We start from the raw sequence: 21,833 nt of genomic DNA on the forward strand, positions 1-21,833 counted from the left end.
GCCCTCTAAATGCCCCAGGAAATTTAAAAATCCCCTTCCTGTTTGCTCAGTCAGGTGTGGAGTGCAATCAGTGAATCTTTCCAGGTGACCATGCCTCCACGTGCCAAATGAGCCCCAGCATGGAGCAATGGTGAGTTGCTGGACCTCATCAGTGTTTGGGGGGAGGAAGCTGTGCAGTCACAGCTGCGCTCCAGCCGTAGGAACTACGATACCTATGGGCAGATATCAAGGGCCATGCTGGAAAGGGGCCATGACCGGGACGTGGTGTAATGCAGGGCTAAAGTGAAGGAGCTGCGGAGTGCCTATTGCAAAGCCCATGAGGGAAACCGTCGCTCCGGTGCTGCCCCCACGACCTGCCGTTTTTACAAGAAGTTGGATGTGATACTTGGGGGGTGACCCCACCGCCAATCCGAGGACCACGATGGACACCTCAGAGTAAGGGGGCAGGAGGGGGGATAGGAGGAAACCGAGAGTGAGGGTACTGTGGTGGGGGGAGACACCTTGGAGTCCCAGGAGGCATGCAGCCAGGAGCTCTTCTCAAGCCAGGAGGAAGGCAACCAGTCGCAGCAGCCAGTACTTGGTGAAGGACAAGCAGAGGAGCGGGTTCCCGGTAAGCGGCTTTTATTTTCAGGATGGAAATGTTTCGGGAGAGGAGGGAGGGTTAGGGCTGCATGCATGCATGCCTAGATGTGGAATAGCCCATTGATGTGGTCTATCACGTCGCGGTAATCGGCCTCAGTAATCTCTTCAAAGTTTCAGCCAGAGCATGGGCAATGCACTTGCACAAATTTTTAGGGAGAGCCACTGTGGTCCTTGTTCCAGTCAGGCTAAGGCGTCTGCACCACTGTGCTGCGAGGAGTGGGGGGACCATTGCTGCACACAAGCAAGTTGCATAGGGGCCAGGGCAGAATCCGCATTGCTGTAGAAGACCCTCCCGCTCTTCCCAGGTGACCCGCAGCAGCGATATCTTCCAGGATTAACTCCTGTGGAAAATGTTGGGAGAGTGTTCAGTGTAGGTGCCCCCTGCAGCTGTTTGCTTTCCCCAACGAACAGAAACCCTGCACAGCCCTGAAGCAATCAGTCCCCCTTACTCACCATTTCAGGGCTCCTGTGGGTTATGTGCGCTCTCTTTGGTATGGGAAAATTATGCTAAAGTGAAGACTGTAAACTCCTTCACTGTGTGGGAATAACTGTCTGAGACATAAACAATACTGCCTTTGTTAACTGTTGCCTTTTTTGCCTTTCCAACAGCTCAAAGACTCCAAAACCTGCGGAAGAAGCCACAAAAAAGCAAAGACGACCTGCTGAAAGCAGTTACGGATCACTCTGCCAGAAAAAATAAAAAACTACAGGACTGGAGGGAAAGGGAAAGCAGGAGCCGCCAGAGAAACGCAGCGGCCAGGAAGAAAAGCACAAAGCAGCGGATAAGCCTCCTGGCGCGCCAAGCGGACTCTATCCAAGCGCTCGTAGCCTTGCAGGCAGAGCACTACCGTGCCGCCCGCCCCCCCACATCCCAAAGCTCTTTCCCTTGTGCCCCAATGTCAGCTCCAACCCCCCTTCCCCAGCATCCAGGTTCTTACCTCCACCAGCTGCCTCCAACACCTGTACGTTCACCAACCAGCCCTGAGAACTACGACCCTTACCCTCTGCACTCAACCCCCATCACCATGCAGTATAGACATCCTGAAGTGTAGCAGTCATTGCACAGCACTCCAGACAGGACATATTCAAACCTGTGACTGTACAGTTCACCACCATACCCCGCTGCCCTTTTAGGTTCCCAAAATGTTGTGTGTCTGTCAAGAAAGTAATTTTCTTTTCAATAAATCAATTCTTGGCTTTGAAAACAGTCTTTATTATTGCAGAAAGTCAAAAATACCGTAGCCCAGGAAAGAAACAGGCACTGCAAATCAGCTTAGGAAAAACAGATTCCTACTAACATTGTAACCACTGCACTTCACTCCCATGCAAGGCACCAAACATTACTGTTGGTTTTCAGCCATAAATTCCTCCCTCAAGGCATCCGTAATCCTTGAAGCCTGTGTTGGGCCTCTCTAGTAGCCTTGCTCTCTGGCTGTGCAAATTCAGCCTCCAGGTGTTGAACCTCGGAGGCCCATTACTGACTGAATGTTTTACCCTTCCCTTCACAAATATTATGGAGGGTACAGCATGCGGATATAACCGCAGGGATGCTGCTTTCCCCCAAGTCTAGCTTCCCATACAGAGATCGCCAGCGCCCTTTTAAATGGCCAAAAGCACACTCCAGTCATTTAGCATCGGCTCAGCCTGTAGTTGAACCGGTCCTTGCTCCTGTCAAGCTTCCCTGTATACGGTTTCATGAGCTATGGCATTAATGGGTAAGCGGGGTCTCCAAGGATCACAATGGGCATTTCAACATCCTCTACTGTTATCTTGCAATCTGGGAAAAAAGTCCCGGCCTGCAGCTTCCGAAACAGGCCAGTGTTCTGAAAGATGTGCGCATCATGCACCTTTCCAGGCCAGCCTGTGTTAATGTCAGTGAAATGCCCACGGTGATCCACAAGAGCCTGGAGAACCATAGAGAAATACCCCTTCCGATTAATGTCCTCGGATGCTAGGTGGGGTGGTGCTAGAATAGGAATATGCGTCCCATCTATCGCCCCTCCACAGTTAGGGAAACCCATTTGTGCAAAGCCATCCACAATGTCCTGCACGTTCCCCAGAGTCATGGTTCTTCTCAGCAGGATGCGATTAATGTCCCTGCAAACTTGCATCAAAACAATCCCAACGGTTGACTTTTCCACTCCAAACTGGTTCCCTACTGATCGGTAGCTGTCTGGAGTTGCTAGCTTCCAGATTGCAATAGCCACCCGCTTCTCCACTGGCAGGGCAGCTCTCAATCTCGTGTCCTTGCGCCGCAGGGTGGGGGCGAGCTCAGCACACAGTCCCATGAAAGTGGCTTTTCTCATCCGAAAGTTCTGCAGCCACTGTTCGTCATCCCAGACTTCCATGATGATGTGATCCCACCACTCAGTGCTTGTTTCCCGAGCCCAAAAGCGGCGTTCCATGGTGCTGAGCATTTCCGTGAATGCCACAAGCAATTTAGTGTCGTACGCGTCAGGCGACTCGATATCATCGTCGGACTCCTCATCACTTTGGATCTTAAGGAATAGCTCAACTGCCAAACGTGATGTGCTGGCGACACTCATCAGCAAAGTCCTCAGCAGCTCGGGCTCCATTTCCCACAGAAATCGCGCTGCACAGAAACCATTGGGAGACTCACAATGGCGCCAAACGTGGACGGAAAAACAGGGACTGCTGGGATGTTAAGTGATGCACCACGGGGCGTTGGGAAAGGAAGCGGAATGACCCACATCCTTCCGTCCCCTTCCCACAACGCAAAATGGGACGAGGTGCTCTGTGGGATAGCTGCCCACAATGCACCACTCCCAACAGCGCTGCAAATGCTGCAAATGTGGCCACGCTGCAGTGCTGGTAGCTGTCAGTGTGGCCACACAGCAGTGCTTTCCCTACACAGCTGTACCTCCCAGCCCTGTACAGCTGTAAGTGTAGCCATGGCCTAAGATGAGGGGAGAGCTCTCTCCTTTACTTAATCCACCCCAAGAAGCAGCCACAGCTGTTGTGGGAAAAGCTCTTCACATGGTGGTTTAGGTCAGTCTAACTTATGTCACTCAGGAGTGGCTTCAGCCCTGAGCCCAGTGAATCTAACACTGGCCCCGTGACTCCATTAAAACAGGTCACAACACTCACAGTTGAGAACTGCTGTGCTGCATCTTCCCCTTTTTGCTGGAGCCCACTTTGCCCTGTAAAGGTTGGGCACCGTGGTCTCTTGGACAGAAAAGTTTCATCTCCTTTCTCCAACAGGCCTACTTATCATGGTTCTGACTTTTCTTTTTAAAGACGTCCTCAGTGAAAAGTGTTGTTAACTAATTACCAACTCCACTGTGGTGTCTAAAACCAAACCCTCACAGCAGGGAGCATGCTGCTGCTGCTGGGACAATTTGCACAGGTGAATGCACTGAGAACCCAGAGCATGTGTGGCTCTGACTCCCAACAGCAGCGCAATGCAGAAAGGGGCGAGCTCAAGGGCAGAAACACGGGAAAGGATAGTTTGTGATCTGGAGCGCGGCTCGGCAGGGGGCGAGAAGTCAGCTCTGGGCTGCATGCACTGCCGCAGGCGGGCCTCACGTTAGCAGCGTGCGTGTGATTTTGGGGACTAACGCGGGGGGGCGGGGATTCTCCGCTCAGCTCCCCGAGCCGGCTAGGCTGGCGTGGGGGACGCGACGGAAAGGGCAGGGGCCAATAGGAGCGGCTCGCGCCGGGCGTTCGGAAGAGAACACGCTCTGAAGGGGCGTGGCCTGCGGCCCCGGCAGCCGCCTCTCTTCCCCTAACGCTCCAGCGGCGCGCGCCCCCCCCATCCTGTGCTCTCTGCGCTTGCGCGGGGGGCGTCAGCCGAGGCTCGCGGTGAGGTTTGGTTTCCCCCGCTGGCCGGAAGTTGTGCTGCTTTCCCGAGTCCTCCTGTCAACATGGCTGCGGCGAGCGGGCGGTGCTGGCTCCTCTGGGCAGCAGGTAAACCCAGGGGCGCGTTATTCGCTGCTCCGCGGCCCCCTAGCGGGGGGAGGGGGCAGGGACAGGGTCACGGGGGCTCGTGCGCGGAGGCGGCGAGATGGGGACTTGAGGGGGGGAAGGAAATGTGGGGGAGGGGTCTTTGCGGGAGCGGCTGTTAGGAAAGGGGGGGAGGGAGGATTGTTGGGGGGCCCGAGGTTTGCGGGGAGGAGTCATTGCCCCAAAGCTACTTGCGGGCGGGAAGGCTGAGGGATGAAAGGGGAGAGAATCGGGGTGTGGGTCTGTTGGGGCGGAGACCAGGCAAAGACCCTCCAAATAAAAGTGGTCGGGCCAAGCAGACTGGCTAAATTCACTAGAGCGATGGTTTTCAAATTTCTTTTTTTGGAGGAGGGATGCCTGCGACCCAACGGTGCTGGGGTAGGGGTTTGGGGTGTGGCAGGGCTGAGGGTTGGGGTGTGGGAGTGAGGACTGCGGCGTGGGGCCAGGAATGAGGGGTTCAGAGTGTGGAGTGGGGGCTTTGGGCTGGGGATGAGGCGTTTGAGGTGCGGGGGAGCTCCTGGTTTGGGGGTGGACTTCAGGGCTGGGGCAAGGGATTGGGGTATGGGAGGGGGTCAGGGTCTGGCCTGGGGGGCAGGCTCTGATGTGGGGCCAGGGATGAGGAGTTTGCTGTGTGTGGGGCGGTGCTCAGGGCTAGGGAAGGCAGTTGGATTGCAGGAGGGGATCAGGGCTCTGGGCTGGGGCCGCAGACTCTTGGATGGGGCCAGGAATGAGGAGTTTGGGGTGCAGAAAGGGGTTCTGGGTTTGGGGGGGCTCAGGGCTGGAGCAATGGGTTGTGGCTCTTGTTCAGTGGCACAGTAGGGATGCAGAGGCAGGCTTCCTTCCTGTCCTGGCACTATGGACCACACTAAGCCCTGGAAGTGGCCAGAAGCAGGTTCGGTTCCCAGGCGGAGGGCGCGCGAGTGTCTCCTCATGGTTCTTGCCTGCAGGCAACCGCCCAGCTCCCATTGCCTGGTTCCTGGCCAATGGGAGCATGCAGAGCCCTGTGGCCCCACTGCCTAGAAGCTGGACCCGCTGCTAGCTGCTTCTGGGGCTCAGCATGGCATCAGAACAGGAAGGCACTAGCATCCCTTAGCTGGGCAGCACCACCAACAGTACTTTTAACATCCTGGTGCAGACCAGAACCTCGTGGGTCCCTGGGTGCCGAGTAAGACGACCCAGTACTGGGTCATGACCTGAACTTTGAAAAACACTGCACTAGATTATTTTCATAAGTATGGGGCACATTAGAGGTGCCTGCAGTGTGTCCCTATGATAGAGTGTGATGTGTGAGGGGATCGATTGGAGGGGACAGTAGTGGCAATGAATTAATCAGGGTAAAGGCCATTACCTTGTCCTGCAACCTACTTACTACCTTTCCTCCCCTCTTGCCTTTTCCTAACAGCTGCTGCACTTGTCTTGACTTTAGATGCTGCTCCTGTGGAAGAGTTAGATGACTCGTAAGTACTCCTGTTTTATTGTCACATGAAATTGTGTCTAGGTATTTCTTTGTTTGTTTTCATGGAGGTGCTCTGTGTCGCTTTGGTGCTCTGTGGTATTACTCAGCCCAAAATGCTGAATAAGTCTTGTTTCTTTCTCTAGTAGCAACCCTGAAATGCATGAAAGAAAAGGATGTGGTTTGTATATTATTACCTCATAACGAGTAAGTTGAAGCACAGTGAGCATGGCTTAGTTTGCATGTTGTTTTAAGAGGCTATGAATAGGGATCACCAGTTTGGAAGACTGAAGAATAAGAGACTGAACAGACACAGTAATAAACATGCTTTTTTCCTCCTATTTTTCTAACTATGGCAGCATGTTCAAATCTGATCAAGGGTTGGACTGAGGGAGAAGCACATTTTCATAACTAGAGAATTTTTGTGAAACAGCACCTAAAGGAAAGCACTGCTTGATTTCTGTGTTTTTAGTAGAAGTTCCCTACAGTATCTGCAAGCCTTTAGTGGATTGTGCAAATATCTGTATTTGAAAGTATTGACAACTTCTTGTTCAGAGCCTGTGAAAACTTTTTAATAAGCTATGAGTTGTCCAAATGTGTATGTTATGATTCTTTATCAAACCAGTGCTGTTATGGTGCCACAAATTTATGGCATATCTTCTTGTAAATAACTGGAAGGTATGAAGGGTAAACATTTTTTAGTTTCTGTCAAAAGTCCAGCAGCAGGTACTAGTGCATATACTGCAAAGGTTTATGAAAGTAGAATATGGATGAAAGATTGGTATTGTTTTTATTGATTTGAATTATAGTAGTTCATAGCGATCGCATTGTGGTAGCTAGATATTATACAAACACATGGTAATAAATGGTCTTTATCCCGAAGAGCTTACATCCTCATTATGTGAAAGAGAGAGAAAGGATGGTAGGAGAAACAGAAAGATGAAATGACACTGCAGGCCAATGGCACAGGTGGGAATAGAAACTAGATCTCTAGACTTCCAGTCTATTAGATCACTCTGCTTTAGTGTACTAGTTTCTTTAAAAAGTATTTGCTAATAAAATTTTCCTTCTTTAGCTAAGTAGTTTGTATTAAAAAAATAGGTACATGTGGACTAAAAACAGCATCTATAGGAAGTTCTCTAAATGTGCATGTCAGTAACCTCCATTTCCCCAGTCCCTGTTATCTATATTAGATTCTCTATCATACATATTTATCGAATGGCTATAGATCAGGGTGGGCAAATTATGGCCTGGGGATCACATCCTGCCTGGCAGGCCTTTTAATAGGGCTCTTGAGTTCCCACTGGTAAGCGGGGTCGGGGACTTACCCCACTCCGCACGTGCCATGGCTCCTGGAAGCAGCGGCATGTCCCCTGCTCCAGCTCCTATGCATAGGGGCAGCCACGAGGTGCCGCACACTTCCCCCATCTCAAGTGCTGGTTCTGCTGCTCCCATTGGCCGGGAACCGTGGCCAGTGGGAGCTGCAGGGGCGGCGCCTGCGGATGGGGCAGTGCGCAGAGCCACTTAGCCGTGCCTCTGCATAGAAGCCATAGGAGGGATATGGCACTGCTTCCAGCAGCTTCTTGAGATAAGTGCCACCTGGAGCCTGCACCCTTGACCTCCTCCTGCACCCCATCCCCCTCCTGCCCTCTGAACTCCTCGATCCCAGCCTGGAGCACCCTCCTGCACCCCAAGCCCCTCATCCCCAGCCCCACCCTAGAGACCGCACCCCCAGCCGGAGCATGCACTCCTTCCTGCACCCCAAACCTCTGATTCCCCTCTGAACCCCTCAGTCCCAGCCCAGAGTGTCCTCCTACACCCCAAACTCCTCATCTCCAGCCACACTCCAGAGCCTGCACTACCAGCTGGAGCCTTCAGCCCCCCCAACCCCCAGTTTCATGAGCATTTATGGCCTGTCATACAATTTCCATACCCACATGTGGCCCTCAGGCCGAAAAGGTTACCCACCCCTGCTGTAGTTTAATAAATTACCAGGCTGTAGCACATTCTACTTTGCTGCTTTACATCCAGCTGTCTGTCCTGTGACAACTTTAATTGGGTATTATGGAATTATTCGTGAATATATAATGCTATGTTGATATTTACATGGTCCTGAAAATACAGTATTATAATTTGGTTGTAAAAATTCTCTCAGAGCTGAAATTTGGTTTCTTACGTGTCAGGTCAGGAACAACTATGTAGCTGCTTCATAATTAAGGCTTTTTAAAAAGACTGAAACACTTTTTACATTGGGTTAAAATAATGTTTTGCTTTTGCCTAATTCAAGCACTCACTGCTTGTAATAGTATTTACTAGGGATTTATGAAGTTTAGTGTTGGAAGTAGCAGTCAATAATACTAATGTTGAAAAGTTGCTACCTGCTACAAAGAATGTGCACTATCTCACAAGAATTTAGTCTTAACACAAGTGACAATATGGATTTTAAATATCTACCATAATCTCTACCAAGGACTCTCTAAAATTCATTTTCAATTTTCATGCATATTTATGAAAGGAATCTTTGTCAAAGGGGAGTTTATATAATGTGATTCTTTCTTAGAGATTTAAACTAAATTAAGTTTAAATAATGTAAAACCGACAAAGATAAGAATATCAAAATATAAGACTTCAGCCCTTATATTTTTGCCAGTCCATCTCTAAGTACAAAGGACATTTAAATATGGTTCAAAACTTAAATTTTGTGCAAACAAACTTTGTAGAACTTGATTTGACATACTTTTTTAGATTCTATTGGTATCAGTTGTTTCTCAACAAACACTTCCCTTCAGATAGTGTAGCATTAAGAGTTTGAATGAGAAACTGATCTGACTTTCTTTAGAGTGAGGATGTGGGTGCGGCAATACATTTTTTGGACAAGCTTCTGTTGGTGAGAGAGAGACAAGGTTTTGACCTTACACAGAGCTCTTTTCAGGTCAACCTGAGAGAAATGGGAAAAATAGTAATATAGCATAAATAAATAGTGCTAATAGTAACATTGATTAAAATGATTTATAATATATATTTGAAATTTTCTGTCCCTTCAAACTCTTGGGAAGATGTTATTCAATACTTAAAAAAGAAAAAAAAAAGTGTGTGAGAGTAGCAGTCCAAGGTGTGAATGGGAAATTAAACTTGCTTATTCCATTGCAGCCTGTTCCTGGCTTGATTTTTGTAGCCTGCCATCTGCTGGTTTTTATACATATCTTTGACCATGTGTCTTAATATTCCATATGAGTAGAATTCTTTGGTTACATGAAGTAAAATATATATGAAAAATGTCTGTAGCTGCTTTGGATTGGGGAGGGGTGGGTTCTATATCAAATTCTCAGATTACAAGTTGTAGAGAATATATTCTAACTGCAAACAGAACCTGGGTTCTGAAAATCAAACTGTTGCTTTCTGCTTCTTGCATCATGACCAATGTTTCAGATTTCATAATTAGAGGTTACCAACATATTTTTAATGCACAAGGGACAATAGAATCCACCTACTGTATACCTTTCATTAACTCTACAGTGCAAACAATAGTAAAATTGATTATCAGTAAAATTAGTAGATAAGGCATGTGTTGCTAGCTTAAAAAAGACAAAAACAACACCAAAAAAACTGCAAACATTTTTATATAGCTTCTTTAACATAATCAGATATTTCAAATCCTGAGTCAGCATCTTTGTTTCATGTTTGATTCTTTCAATAAACTGTCTGATTAGGTTGTACTAAATTCCCCCAGCCCCTTCCAGATATTTGAACTTGCATTTGCTTCAATACACCTCTACTTCAATATAACATTGACCTTGGAAGCCAAAAAATCTTACCGTGTTCTGGGTGCAACAGTGTTATATCGAACTTGATTTGATCTATCGAAGCACACACCCTACCCACCCGGAGCGCTGCTTTACTGCATTATATCCGAATTATATCTTGTGGCATTATATTGGGGTAGAAGTGTACCTCAGAGCAGTGGGCTAAATAAAGCATTTCAGCCATAACGTTATGGCTGTGACAAAATATAGCTAAAAGATAGCACTTCAGCAAGCAAATGGTGAATCTTCTTCTTTTTCCTCCCAAGCATTTAGTTAGCTTCTTGAAACTTGCTTTTAAGGTTTCTTTTGATTATTTAAAAATAAAAGGTCAAAGGAGGGAAATCTAGGTGGTATAGTGAGTTAGATAACTCAGCCTCCTTCTCTGTAGGTGTATGAGATAAAACCATGTTTTAGATCGTATGTGACTGTGGTGGTCTCATATTGCTTGCCTACAGCCATCACAAAATCTCAGCTTACTTGCATTTCACGACCACGTTCATCCCTGGTTTTCTTTCCTTCTTGCACCAGTTTGGTCCTAGCAGGCTTGTGATCCGTCCCCTAGATCAGGCTTTGGCAACCTCTGGCATGCGGCTCGCCAGGGTAAGCACCAGGGCGGGCCGGGCCAGTTTGTTTACCTGCCGCATTGGCAGATTCAGTGGACTGCAGCTGCCACTGGCTGCTGATTGCTATCCCAGGTCAATGAGGGCGGCGAGAGGCGCCGTGGGCTGAGGGATGTGCTGGCTTCGGCTTCCCGCCCCCCCCATTGGCCTGGGACGGTGAACCAGTGGGAGCCGCAATCAGCCGAACCTGCCACCATGGCAGATAAACAAACTGGCTCAGCCCCTGGTGAACTGTGTGCCAGAGGTTGCCGACCCCTGCCCTAGACCATTATGACTCAGATTTTACAGTTATCTGGTCTGACCTTGTACTTAACACAAGCCATAGAACAAATGTGTTTTACACAACTACATTCATTTAGTGATCTTTCCTTGGGAGAAGCTTGGAGCTGTGGTAGCAAGGGCATTGCCAACCAAAACTGATGTGTTGGCAGACATCAATAAGGAAGCTGTGCAATGCATGAATGTGTTACCTTTGGAACTGAATGCTATTAGATCCTCACTATCATAAACTGTATTTCAGTTCACAAATAACTTTCCAGTAAGTGCTCTCATTGTCATCTAATTGCAATGAAAAGAAAAATACTCATAAGTACATACATAATTCGTCTTGTTAGGTACTACTTGAAACCTATTATAATGATTGTAATTATCATTATAATTGTATTTCATAAGGACTTCCTTGGTAGCCATGTAATAGACTTCAAGTTCACATTCAGCTTAATGCAAACTCTTACAATACTGTTAAAACTAGTCAATGTGTTATCTTGTCAGTCATTATTTTAACATTAGAGACCAGAAAATCTAGAAAAGAGGAAGAGCTGAATTACAGTTTAATTTGAAGTGGTATTTTGGGGAAATGCATTAGGCTAAATGTAGATTGCAGTAGAAAGTTACGTTACAGTGACTGAAAACAGACTCCAGTCCACTGTACCATTGAACCTGTTATATGGTGTTAATCTGCATATTGGCAAACCATTTCTTCCTATAGTCATTTATTCTTACTTAGTAGTTCTGGGAAATTTTTTTTTCTTTTTCAGTGGTGGCAAAGGATGTTGGTGGACTAACACTATACACTGCAGTTTGAAATACACAAGGAATTTTAATAGTAAAAAACTGATGGGTTTAATATGCTTGCCATAGTTTTGCTTTGATCTTCTTCTCTTCCTTTTTTCTTTTTCTTTTTTTTTTTTTAACCAGGTCCCTTTGTCCCCCTTTCAGAAACAAATAGTGTGTGTGTGTGTGTGTGTGTGTGTGCTTGTGTATAGACATGTCACATTCTGTGCTTTTTTTTTTTCCTAGGTTTAAAGAAAATCGTAAAGATGACATTTGGCTTGTAGTTGTGAGTATTTGAGAAGTATTAAGATTCACACTTTGTTGAAATTTAACAGCTTTCTATTAATTTTGTTTAAAAAAATAAAAGAACCACTGTATATCTCACAACTGATATTGGAGGAACTCTTTTTTTTTTTTAAGAGGAAAATAAATTACCTCATAGCTGTATGTGCTAATGCGTGTACTTCAGATTTTAGCTCTTGTATCATGTTCATTGTTTAAAATTATTTATTTTACTAATATACTTGGAAAGTTTTATGTTCAGTATTCTCTAGTTCTAAGACTAGGTGTAGAACCAAAAGTTGAATTCAAAGTAAGGTTTATACAAGCTGAATACAGTTGCCAAATAGCTCATATTAACCATATTTGTTGAGAAATAAGTGGCAAATTATATATAGTATCTTCTGAATCAGTAACTTCCACAAAGGCAAAACCAACTCTCTTCTCAACTGGGAAATCTATTTCCCGGGCCTGTGATCCTTCAGCACTGACTTCAATGAGTGTAGCTTTAAGTCCTTGGTAGATAGAAGGGTGGAAGGAATTCTCCTGGCTGCATCCTGGCTCTGAAGGAAATAGGAGTTGGTTCACACTATGTGATGGGACATATAAACCCCACACTAGAGAACAAGGGGTTAAGGAACAGCTCTGGGCCCAGGTCACACCTGCTAAGCTTGTATAAACTGGAGGCAGTGCTCTAAAAAGGAGAGCAGAGCAATTCAGAGGGAGCAGAGGTCTGCTCTGCAGGAAAAATAATGCCCAGGAGCTCATTCCCTAGAATCTGGCAATACAGGCCTATGCAAACTCATGGAGGAGAGGCAAGTGACTGAGATTGCAGGCCAGAGACTTGATTATAGTGAGTTATTCAGGAAACAAAAGGAGACTGGATAGGAAGTGGTCCAGGGGAGGGCACTGGCTTAACAACCCAACATGTCACGTGTAGCTGCCCACCACTGTGCCCTGGAACAGCCCAGTGGAGAGATGGATGTGGGCTCCCCTACCCACTCCGAAAGGACATTACCATCCCAGGAGTCTTCACGTCCATGAGTCACCTTCTGGAAAAGGCTTTAACTATTCAAGGACCCAATCTCAACAAAGTTTCTGTGCTAAAGGGAAGGGCTGGAAACCCTTGGGACAGGGACACAGAAGGACTGGACTATGCTTTCAAAAGGCAGGTGCTCTGCCAAGTCCCCGCCTAACTATTTGGCAGCACTGTTTGTGATTGTGGAACTGCTGCACACTATTAAATACAAATATTATAACATAAATGTTTATGGTTACAATATATTTGCTCATTTGTGTTCAACACCTTGCGTCCTTTGGAAATCTGAAGCCATGATAATCTGCTTCTTGTTTTGAGACTTCCACCAAACAGATAGGCTTCTCTGGCAAGCAATAGAGATATTATAAGCTCAATTTCCTTTATTCAGATATCAATCTACTCACCCATCAAACATTATATCCAGGTGATGCTTCCCCCTTCCCCCTGTACACTTTTTTAGAAGATAAGATTGCATAGTCTGCTTCTGTCCTGTGACTTTTCATAGACAGGAGCACTGCATTGAAGAGAAATATAAATTACTAGTAGGTCTCTTCCTAAATAAATAAATAAAAATCTTCCTACGTAACCTTCGGGACAGGAATTGCTACATTAATGTAGCATCTGGAAGTACTCATTTTGAATCTGCACTGTTGAATCATGAAAGTTCAGTTTACTCATAAAACTGGAGTGAAGAACTTGAATTTGAAGAAGTCCTTGTAAACCAAAAGAGGGTTATCTGTTTGGCAACTTGTATTGGTTTTTCAAATGTGTGGCTTGAGAGTTCCATTTTTATACAGAGCTCACTGATTATGTTTAAGGCCATAATTCTGACTTGTTCTCAGTTCTATGCACCTTGGTGTGGCCATTGCAAGAAATTGGAGCCTGTGTGGAATGAAGTTGCTATAGAGATAAGAAACAGTGGGTCTCCAGTAAAAGTTGGGAAGATGGATGCAACTTCCTATTCTAGTAAGTATGTGTTGTGTAGGCATAGATTTGTCAACTAGTTTTGAAAATGAAACAACCAGAAGGATTACTATTAAAAAAAAAAGACTGTATCATATAAACAAATGCACTTGTCTTGAAGGATCTGCTGGCTAAGTATAGCAGTAAGTAACTAAGACATGTGAATGTGTCATCCCACTGTGCATGACTTTTCAACTCATGCTGCTATGGTTTACCCCCGTCAACCAAAACTTCAGATCGTTACACGCTTAAAACAAATAAGAAGAGAGGAGTAGCCTTATAGAAGATAGGGCCCTGAAAAGTGGTATCTTTGATGTAAGTTTCTTTAATTTCTTTATAAGGTGCTTGATCTGATTTACGGAGCCCACCATAATAAGGTACAACTGTTTTAGGTTCCTTACTTTACTGTTACTAGACCAAGTAGATCTACTTGCACTTTCAGAATTGTAAAGTGCTTTTGCATGGTCAATCCTTAAGCTATTATACACATCTTGTTGAAATCACTGCCTCACTGGACAGCAGATTTTGGTCTGCCTTCTCATTGCTGTTTGTCTCCACCGTGGTGTGTAGAAATTGAAAATCAGTCTTGTGGGAAGAAGGGGATAGAGGATCAGCTGAAAACTAGAGAGAAACCTCTTAGTCAAGCTTCTAGGTTTATTCATTCATTTTACAAGTATATTGCTCTTGATCAATTAATGCAGTTTTGGTAAGCACTCCAACAGCATGCGTCTCACGACATGGATATTCACCCACAAAAGCTTATACGCCAATACTTCTGTTAGTCTATAAGGTGCCACAGGACTCTGTGTCGCTTCCAACAGCATAGAGTGTTACACAAATTAACTGCTATGCATACTTAAACAAAACACTCTGTACAACCAGTATCTCAAAAACTTTGACTTTGCAATGACTATCCTACCTTGCACGTAGAACCACAATTCATTTTGCAGATTTTACAGTTGGGGTAAAGGGACAGAGGACTAGAATATTCAGTTTCACCTCTCAACAACTCATTATCCTCATGGTGAAAGAGGTCTTGAAATAACACCCCTGCCACAAACAGATGCACCAGGTCCTTTGCAGGAATCATCTCTGACTGTCCCAAAATGAAGTAAACCTGTGTTTAGATTCCAAAAGACTTCTGGGTTTGCCAGCTGCAATAATTTCACAGATGAATAGGGATTTGGGGTAAAATTTTCAAGAGTGCCTATGTGCCTTGAGCTCCTTAGTCCTGTTTTCAAAATTAATTTAGCCTGTAATGTCAGGATTTACCAAGATATGTAGGTGCCTGAAGATGCAGATAGGCGCCAAGCTGGATTTTCAAGTATGCCTAAGCAATTTAGATGGGATGTTGAGGGTGGGAGGGCCAGGGCTCTGAAGTGGCACCGAGCATTTTGTCCATCAGGTTCTTGGCTGACTTGCTCGCATGCTCAGGGTCTAACTTATTGCCCTATGTGAGCTTGGGAAGGAATTTTCCCCAGCTCAGATAGGTCCTTTCCTCTGTAGCATGTGTTGGTTTATGTGAGTATATATCTCAGTCATTTCCCTGATATTGCAGAGGCCTCGGCCTTTGTGGCACCTTGGTCCCTCCTGGTCTCTCCCTCTAGAACATAATAGTCTAGTCTCCTGCAGGCTATTATAATTTGTCTTATTTTTGTTGTTGGGTTTAAGGTGTGGGTGCTGGGGGTTTTGCTGGCCTGTGATACACAGGAAGTCAGACTAGATGATCTAGTGGTCCCTTCTGGCCTTAAACTTCATGACTGCACACGTCTGTTTACTTGGTCTTGGGTGCTTTTATAGGTCCCACCCAGACCCTGCCTGCATCTTTAGGTGTCTAGATATCATGGCAAATCTATTCCTTAGGGCCTCAGTCTCTTTTGAAGATGGGACTTAGGAGCCGAGTTAACACCAGCACTTTTGATAATGTTATTTTTGCTGCTGATTTGCTGATTTCTTGAGGTAATGTTGTTTGGGTGGAAAATTGTGGTACCCCGACTGTCCCATGTGAGTCAGCAGATATTTGCATTATTGTAGCTGCTAGAAGCCTACATCATCAGGCAGGACCCCACTGTGTTTGATGTTGTACAAACAGAGAACAAATGACAGTCCCTACTCCAAATAGTTTAAAGTATAAGATAAGACCCAACAGGTGCAGGTATATGAGGGAAGTACAAAGAAATAAGAACACACTATTGGTTAGCATGTTAGACTGTGGCAAGCAGCCTTTAGAGTAAAATCTCATACAAAATGAGCAGACTGGAGGTATGGCCATTTAGATTGGAGGAAATATCCTGGAATTAGTTGGTAGTGATGGATATGGCATTCACTAAAACTCAACAAGCTATTTATAAGTACATGAAACAGCCCAGATTGCTTGAGGTCAAACTGCTACTAATTGCCCTGTACGTTGTATACATACATTTAGCCACATTTTCGTAGCTGTGCATTTAACTTATTTCATTTGTGACAAAAATGACACTGTCAGTGCAAAAACCAGGAAATGCTGAGTTAAGGTGACACATACTTCACAAAATAAGCCTTAAATCTTTCTCCACAAGGATGTCCAGAGGACATCAGACCCTCCCATTCCTAAAAAAATCTACCACTTTCTCTGTCTGTCAGAAATCCAAATCAGGACTCCTGTTCATTGAGTCCCAGCAGTATGCTGGATGGCATTTGTGTTGAACTGTGTCACTAACTAGTTGCTGTTGGTTTATAGAGATTACAGTGGAAATATTGGTCTCACTACTACTCTTCATCAGCATGGTTTCAGTTAGGAGGTTTACTGCACATTTGGAGTCATGAACTGAACACAGGTTACAAGTATTCCCAACTTCCAAAATAATATGACAAGATACTAGCACCTTGAAGGAGTGGATTTAAGGTTATGAAAGAGGTGTCACCTTAAGCAAGAAATGTAGCATTTAACTTTTTTTAGTTGCATAAATGTCATCAGGGTAAGAAACAATTTTTTGCCCCAACTAAACATAATGGCCACTCAGCTTGACTACAGCTGTTACTACAATGTATAGAGTAATGGCTGTGGCCCATTCTTCTCACCACTCCCATCTCCTTATGCAATGCAGGTTCAAGGACTGACTTTCCAGTAAAAGTCATAGTGTAATCTGTCTGTGTTCCTTTACTGCTCTGATCACCAAGGAATAGAAGCCTTTATTATCTGTCTGCTAAGACCGATAACAGGATAAAAGGATCTGGATGCTTTTATTAGGGGTTTTTTTTTAGTATTTTGTGTGTTAGCTGACATAAACATACTACTAGTGTGCATGCATACTACATTTTCATGACATTGAGGCTATAACATGTTTTCATTAATGAATAAAATGACTAATTCAATTAATTTTGAATAATCCATTGGAACTGATTTTGAGGTAAGAAAAATAACATGCATGTTGAAAGTAAACAATCTGCTTTTGGTTTAAACAGCATTTATTATACAAACCATGTAATTCCTCTTTTGCATATATGAGAGGAAAACAGAAACATAACCAAATGTGTCTTTCAGGCATTGCCTCTGAATTCGGAGTTCGAGGTTATCCAACAATTAAGCTGTAAGTAGACTTTTCCTGTATTATATTTTTATATATCACTATGATGGGTTTGGTCACAGAGACGCCCTTGGGACTCCAGAACCCTGCCTTGTTTAGCCAGACACGCCTACTGCAACACAGACCCAGGTGTGCTCCACTCCCCCAAAGCTGCAGACTTTAACCAAGAACTGCTCACCTATCTCCAGCACCCAGACATCCAGTTCCCAGTGAGCTCCAAACTCCAAATAAATCAGTTTTACACTGTATAAAGCTTGTACAGGGTAAACTCATAAATTGTTTGACCTCTCTAACACTGATAAAGAGAGATGCACAGCTGTTTGCTCCTCGCAGGTATTAATCACTTACTCTGATTTTGCTAATAAACAAAAGTGATTTTATTAAGTACAAAAAGTAGGATTTAAGTAGTTTCAGGTGATAACAGACAGAACAAAATAAGTCACCAAGCAAAGTAAAGCAAAAACACGCACGTCTAAGCCTAATACATTAAGAAACTGTTTACAGGTAAAATCTCATCCTCAGAGATGTTCCAATAAGCTTCTTTCACAGACTAGGCTTCTTTCTAGTCTGGGCCCAATCCTTTCTCCTGGTATAGTCCTTGTTAGTTCCAGCAAACATCTTAGGTGGAAACTAGGGGTTTTCTCATAACTGGAAGCCTACTTTGTTCTCCTCTACCCCCTTTTATAGCTTTGACACGAGGCAGGAATCTACTGTCTCTCTGAGTCCCCACCCCTCCTTCTAAATGGAAAAGTACCAGATTTAAGATGGATCTTATTACCAGGTTGCGTGGTCACATGTCAGGGTAAGACCTCGTTCTTCATTACCCATGGGCTGGCCCACACGCACACAGGAAGACCTGCAGGTAGATAAACCATCCACAACCAGTTGTCCTAGTCAATGGGAGCCATCAAGATTCTAACCCACCATTAATGGCCCACATTTTGCGTAATTACAATAGGACCTCAGAGTTATACTTCATATTTCTAGCGTCAGACACAAGAATGATACATGCATACAAATAGGATGACTATACTCAGTAGATTATAAGCTTTGGAATGATACCTTACAAGACAGAGGTGGGCTTCCAGCCAGCAATCCCTACTCTACAGCTGCCCGGCTCTGAAGGCAGCACTGCCACTAGCAGCAGCACAGAAGTAAGGGTAGCAGTACTGCAACCCCCCTAGAATAACCTTGCAATCCCCCACAATTCCTTTTTTGGGGTCAGGACCCCTACAATTACAGCACTGTAAAATTTCAGATTTAAATAGCTGAAATCATGACATTTACAATTTTAAAAATCCTATAATCATGAAATTGACCAAAATGGACCATGAATTTGGAAGGGCCTTTGCCATGTGTGAAAAGACCCATACAGCCAGGGAAACTAACTGCTGTAAAAGGTGAAAGTGACTGTACACACAGGGCTATTAAAGGTATAAAGTAAAAACAGAAAACTATTTTTCTCTAATTTTTCTGGTGCAGTTATTAAAAATGAAAATTTGGGAAATGATCGGACTTACAATTCTTTATTTACCCATGTGTGTTGGACTTATCAAAAGATGTTTGATTGTCATAAAGATCCCACTGTTGCTCTTTAGATTGTCTTCAGTTATATTTCCCAAGGGTTGTGCCACTGAAATATTTTAGCTGCAGGTGAAAAACTTTGTTTTCATGACATATTCAGGCTCAGAAAATTGATCTTAAGGACACCAAAAAATAATGTAACTGACCCAGATGGATTCTCTTTCAAAGAAAATCCTGTTATTCTTCACTGTCATAAATCCTACTTGAATATTTTTTTCTGATAATAATAGCAAGTTAGATCCTCCCCCATCAATTACATACAGTAACATATCAGAGTTTCTTGTCTGCCTCACTGAGGGGAGGATTAACTGAGTGTTCAGGTTTAAGAAACCTTTGTAGATTATCACAACAGAATATCATTTTCATTTGGCCTTTCTATTTTGTTTTTGTCAAATAGTAAAAGGGTATTCTAAAGCTTTTTTGATAAGGAGTAATAAGTGGAATTTTTAAATATTTAATAACGGGATCTAAAATGCTGAGTTCTTTTTCATAGTCTGAGAGCAAATCTTCTCTAGTTTTTGTATTTCTAATGTATTGTCATTAGAAAGCACAGGAGCCAACATCTACAGCAGAACTTACTTTCAGAAGGCAAACAGTGTGGTGTGATTTTTTTTTTTCCTCCCTCATTCTAATTATATTGTACTGAACCACTGAACTATACTTTTTCTGTTTAAAGATTGATTCTTTTGGCTAGTGTATTGAAAAATAAAGTTGCTCAGCTTACTAATGATTGAATATTAGAAATATGGGGATGCTATGATTTTGCGTATGCCGCTAACTGATTTATTTTAGTTTGAACAAAGATGATGAAACAAATGGCAATTCCTCAGGATTTTGGGTTTTTTTCCCCTCCAGCTTAAAAGGTGATTTGGCATACAACTATAGAGGACCTAGAACCAAAGATGATATAATTGAATTTGCTAACAGAGTAGCAGGGTAAGTATTTATAATCTTCTTTGAAGATACTAGTGACTTACATAGTTTTATTGAGTTTGTCCTCATCTGATTTTTTTCAGAGGAGAGCCAAAAGGTGGGCTTCTTTGACAGAAAGATGCTCTATCTATTAATGTAGTCTTTTATTCTTACAATTACTTTGCAAGTATCAGTGGCATCAATCTTGTTCATTTATTATAGTTTGAATTAGATGTGAACTGTAAAGAAAATCGAGTTAAGCCCAGAAATAGATTAAGCCCAGAAATAGATTAAATACCTCCACTAACCATGCTGGAAGGTGAATTGGGGGTCATTCATTCATGGAATACGTATTAAACAGTGAGTGGACTCCTTGGTAAAGACAGTAGCAAGCCAATCTTTCTGCATGCATTTCTGCAAAACTTTTTTGTATTGGCTGCCTCCTACAGCCTGGTTAGTGGAGACCTAATCTTTACCCCATCTGATTTAATAGTTATTTATTTCAATGAAGGGAAGTCTGTGGCATAGTGTAGTGCAGTGTTTCTCATTTGTGTGTTGTTTTTTTAGCTAATGCATGTGTTTGTGTAGATCAGGGTTGGAGGACAGGAGAGAGTGTTAAGTGCAAGCCATGTAACTTCCCCTCTGTAATTTTGCATAGTGGAAGTTTTAATGTATTCACAAAACATAAGAATGGCCATACTGGGTCAGACCAGAGGTCCATCTAGCCCAGTATCCTGTCTTCCAACAGTGGCCAGTGCCAGGTGCCCCAGAGGGAATGAATAGAACAAGTAATCATCAAGTGATCCATCTCCTGTCACTCATTCTCAGCTTCTTCCAAACAGAGGCTAGGGCCACCATCCCTGCCTATCCTGGCTAATAGCCATTGAGGGACCTATCCTCCATGAATTTATCTCGTTCTTTTTTGTTGTGTCTCTTCCCTCCATTCGTGCTGCCTTATAGCATTTGTGGCTATATTAACAACAATGGATTAACCATTGAGGGCTCAGTCGAATGCTATTTCATCATTTAGCAGTAAGGCATTCCCTGGGAAATATCCCACCCTTTTACTCCACCATCTCAACCAAGCTTCACAATCATCATTGCTGTGTAGAATATTAAATGAAATTAAACCCATAAAATATAGTCTTTTTTTCTGGCCAAAAAAAATTTCCCTGGGACCTAATTCCCTTCTCCCATTTACATTAATTCTTGTGGGGAAATTAGATTTGCTTAATATCGTTTCGCTTAAAGTAGCATTTTTCAGGAACATAACTGCAACATTAAGCAAGGAGTTACTGAAGAAATCACTCTATTAGTAAAGGCTTGAAAGAGTTCGGGTGAATTTGGGGTGATTGTTTCTCAAACAATTAAGTGTGATAAGACAGGAATACATTTTTAGTTATTTTCATTTATATTTTGGCCACGCTGACCTGGTTGTAAGAGTTTTTTTTAATAGGGTAATAATATGTAACATGAGTTTTTCTGATGCAATTGCTCTTAAACTTCTTAGTTAAGTTTTGTAATGTGTTTCAACATTGCTTTCAGTAATGATGCAACATTAGCAGTTAATTACTGAACAAGTTACACTGAACAGAATGATGCAATGCCTGTTAATCAATCCTTGAGGCTGCACTTGTGTTTTGGAACAGATACTGCTTAAGGTGTCAGAGACAGATTTAAAAATGCCTCACCATATACAGTTTGCAGATTTACATCTGCAGTTCTGAAAAAGATATGTTTAGTTAGGATGCTAGTGGTCTTTCACTATATCTAATCGTATGGGCTGTGTCAGGTAGAAGCTCATTCTGCCACTCTGTTTTGTTTTTTATTATAAAATGAAAATGAAATATTTTTTAATAGTGTAAGAGTCACTGGTGTTAAACTGAGCTATTGAGAAAATTATATTTTCTCTTAACTGTCACACATCAGCTCGCCTGGGATGATGCAGTATTTATC

General features: G+C 43.6%; 1 protein-coding gene across 6 annotated transcripts in view; it reads left to right on the forward strand.

Annotated features, from left to right (window-relative positions):
• Window positions 1–4,457: 4,457 nt before the first annotated feature.
• TMX3 (thioredoxin related transmembrane protein 3) overlaps window positions 4,458–21,833 on the forward strand; it is a 62,261-nt gene continuing 44,885 nt past the window's right edge. For 2 of the 6 annotated variants that reach the window (XM_030552672.1, XM_030552675.1), the window contains exons 1-6: window positions 4,458–4,569; window positions 6,008–6,062; window positions 11,781–11,820; window positions 13,695–13,818; window positions 17,339–17,384; window positions 19,821–19,901. In XM_030552672.1, the coding sequence (XP_030408532.1) occupies window positions 4,527–4,569; window positions 6,008–6,062; window positions 11,781–11,820; window positions 13,695–13,818; window positions 17,339–17,384; window positions 19,821–19,901 (389 nt within the window). In that variant the 5' untranslated portion in view covers window positions 4,458–4,526. Of the gene's footprint in view, window positions 4,570–6,007; window positions 6,063–11,780; window positions 11,821–13,694; window positions 13,819–14,156; window positions 14,193–17,338; window positions 17,385–19,820; window positions 19,902–21,833 lie in introns of those variants that run through there. The other 4 variants (XM_030552671.1, XM_030552670.1, XM_030552674.1 and 1 more) reach the window with 4 other exon arrangements.

The sequence above is a fragment of the Gopherus evgoodei genome, chromosome 2 (assembly GCF_007399415.2).
Source record: "Gopherus evgoodei ecotype Sinaloan lineage chromosome 2, rGopEvg1_v1.p, whole genome shotgun sequence".
Classification (NCBI taxonomy): domain Eukaryota; kingdom Metazoa; phylum Chordata; order Testudines; family Testudinidae; genus Gopherus; species Gopherus evgoodei.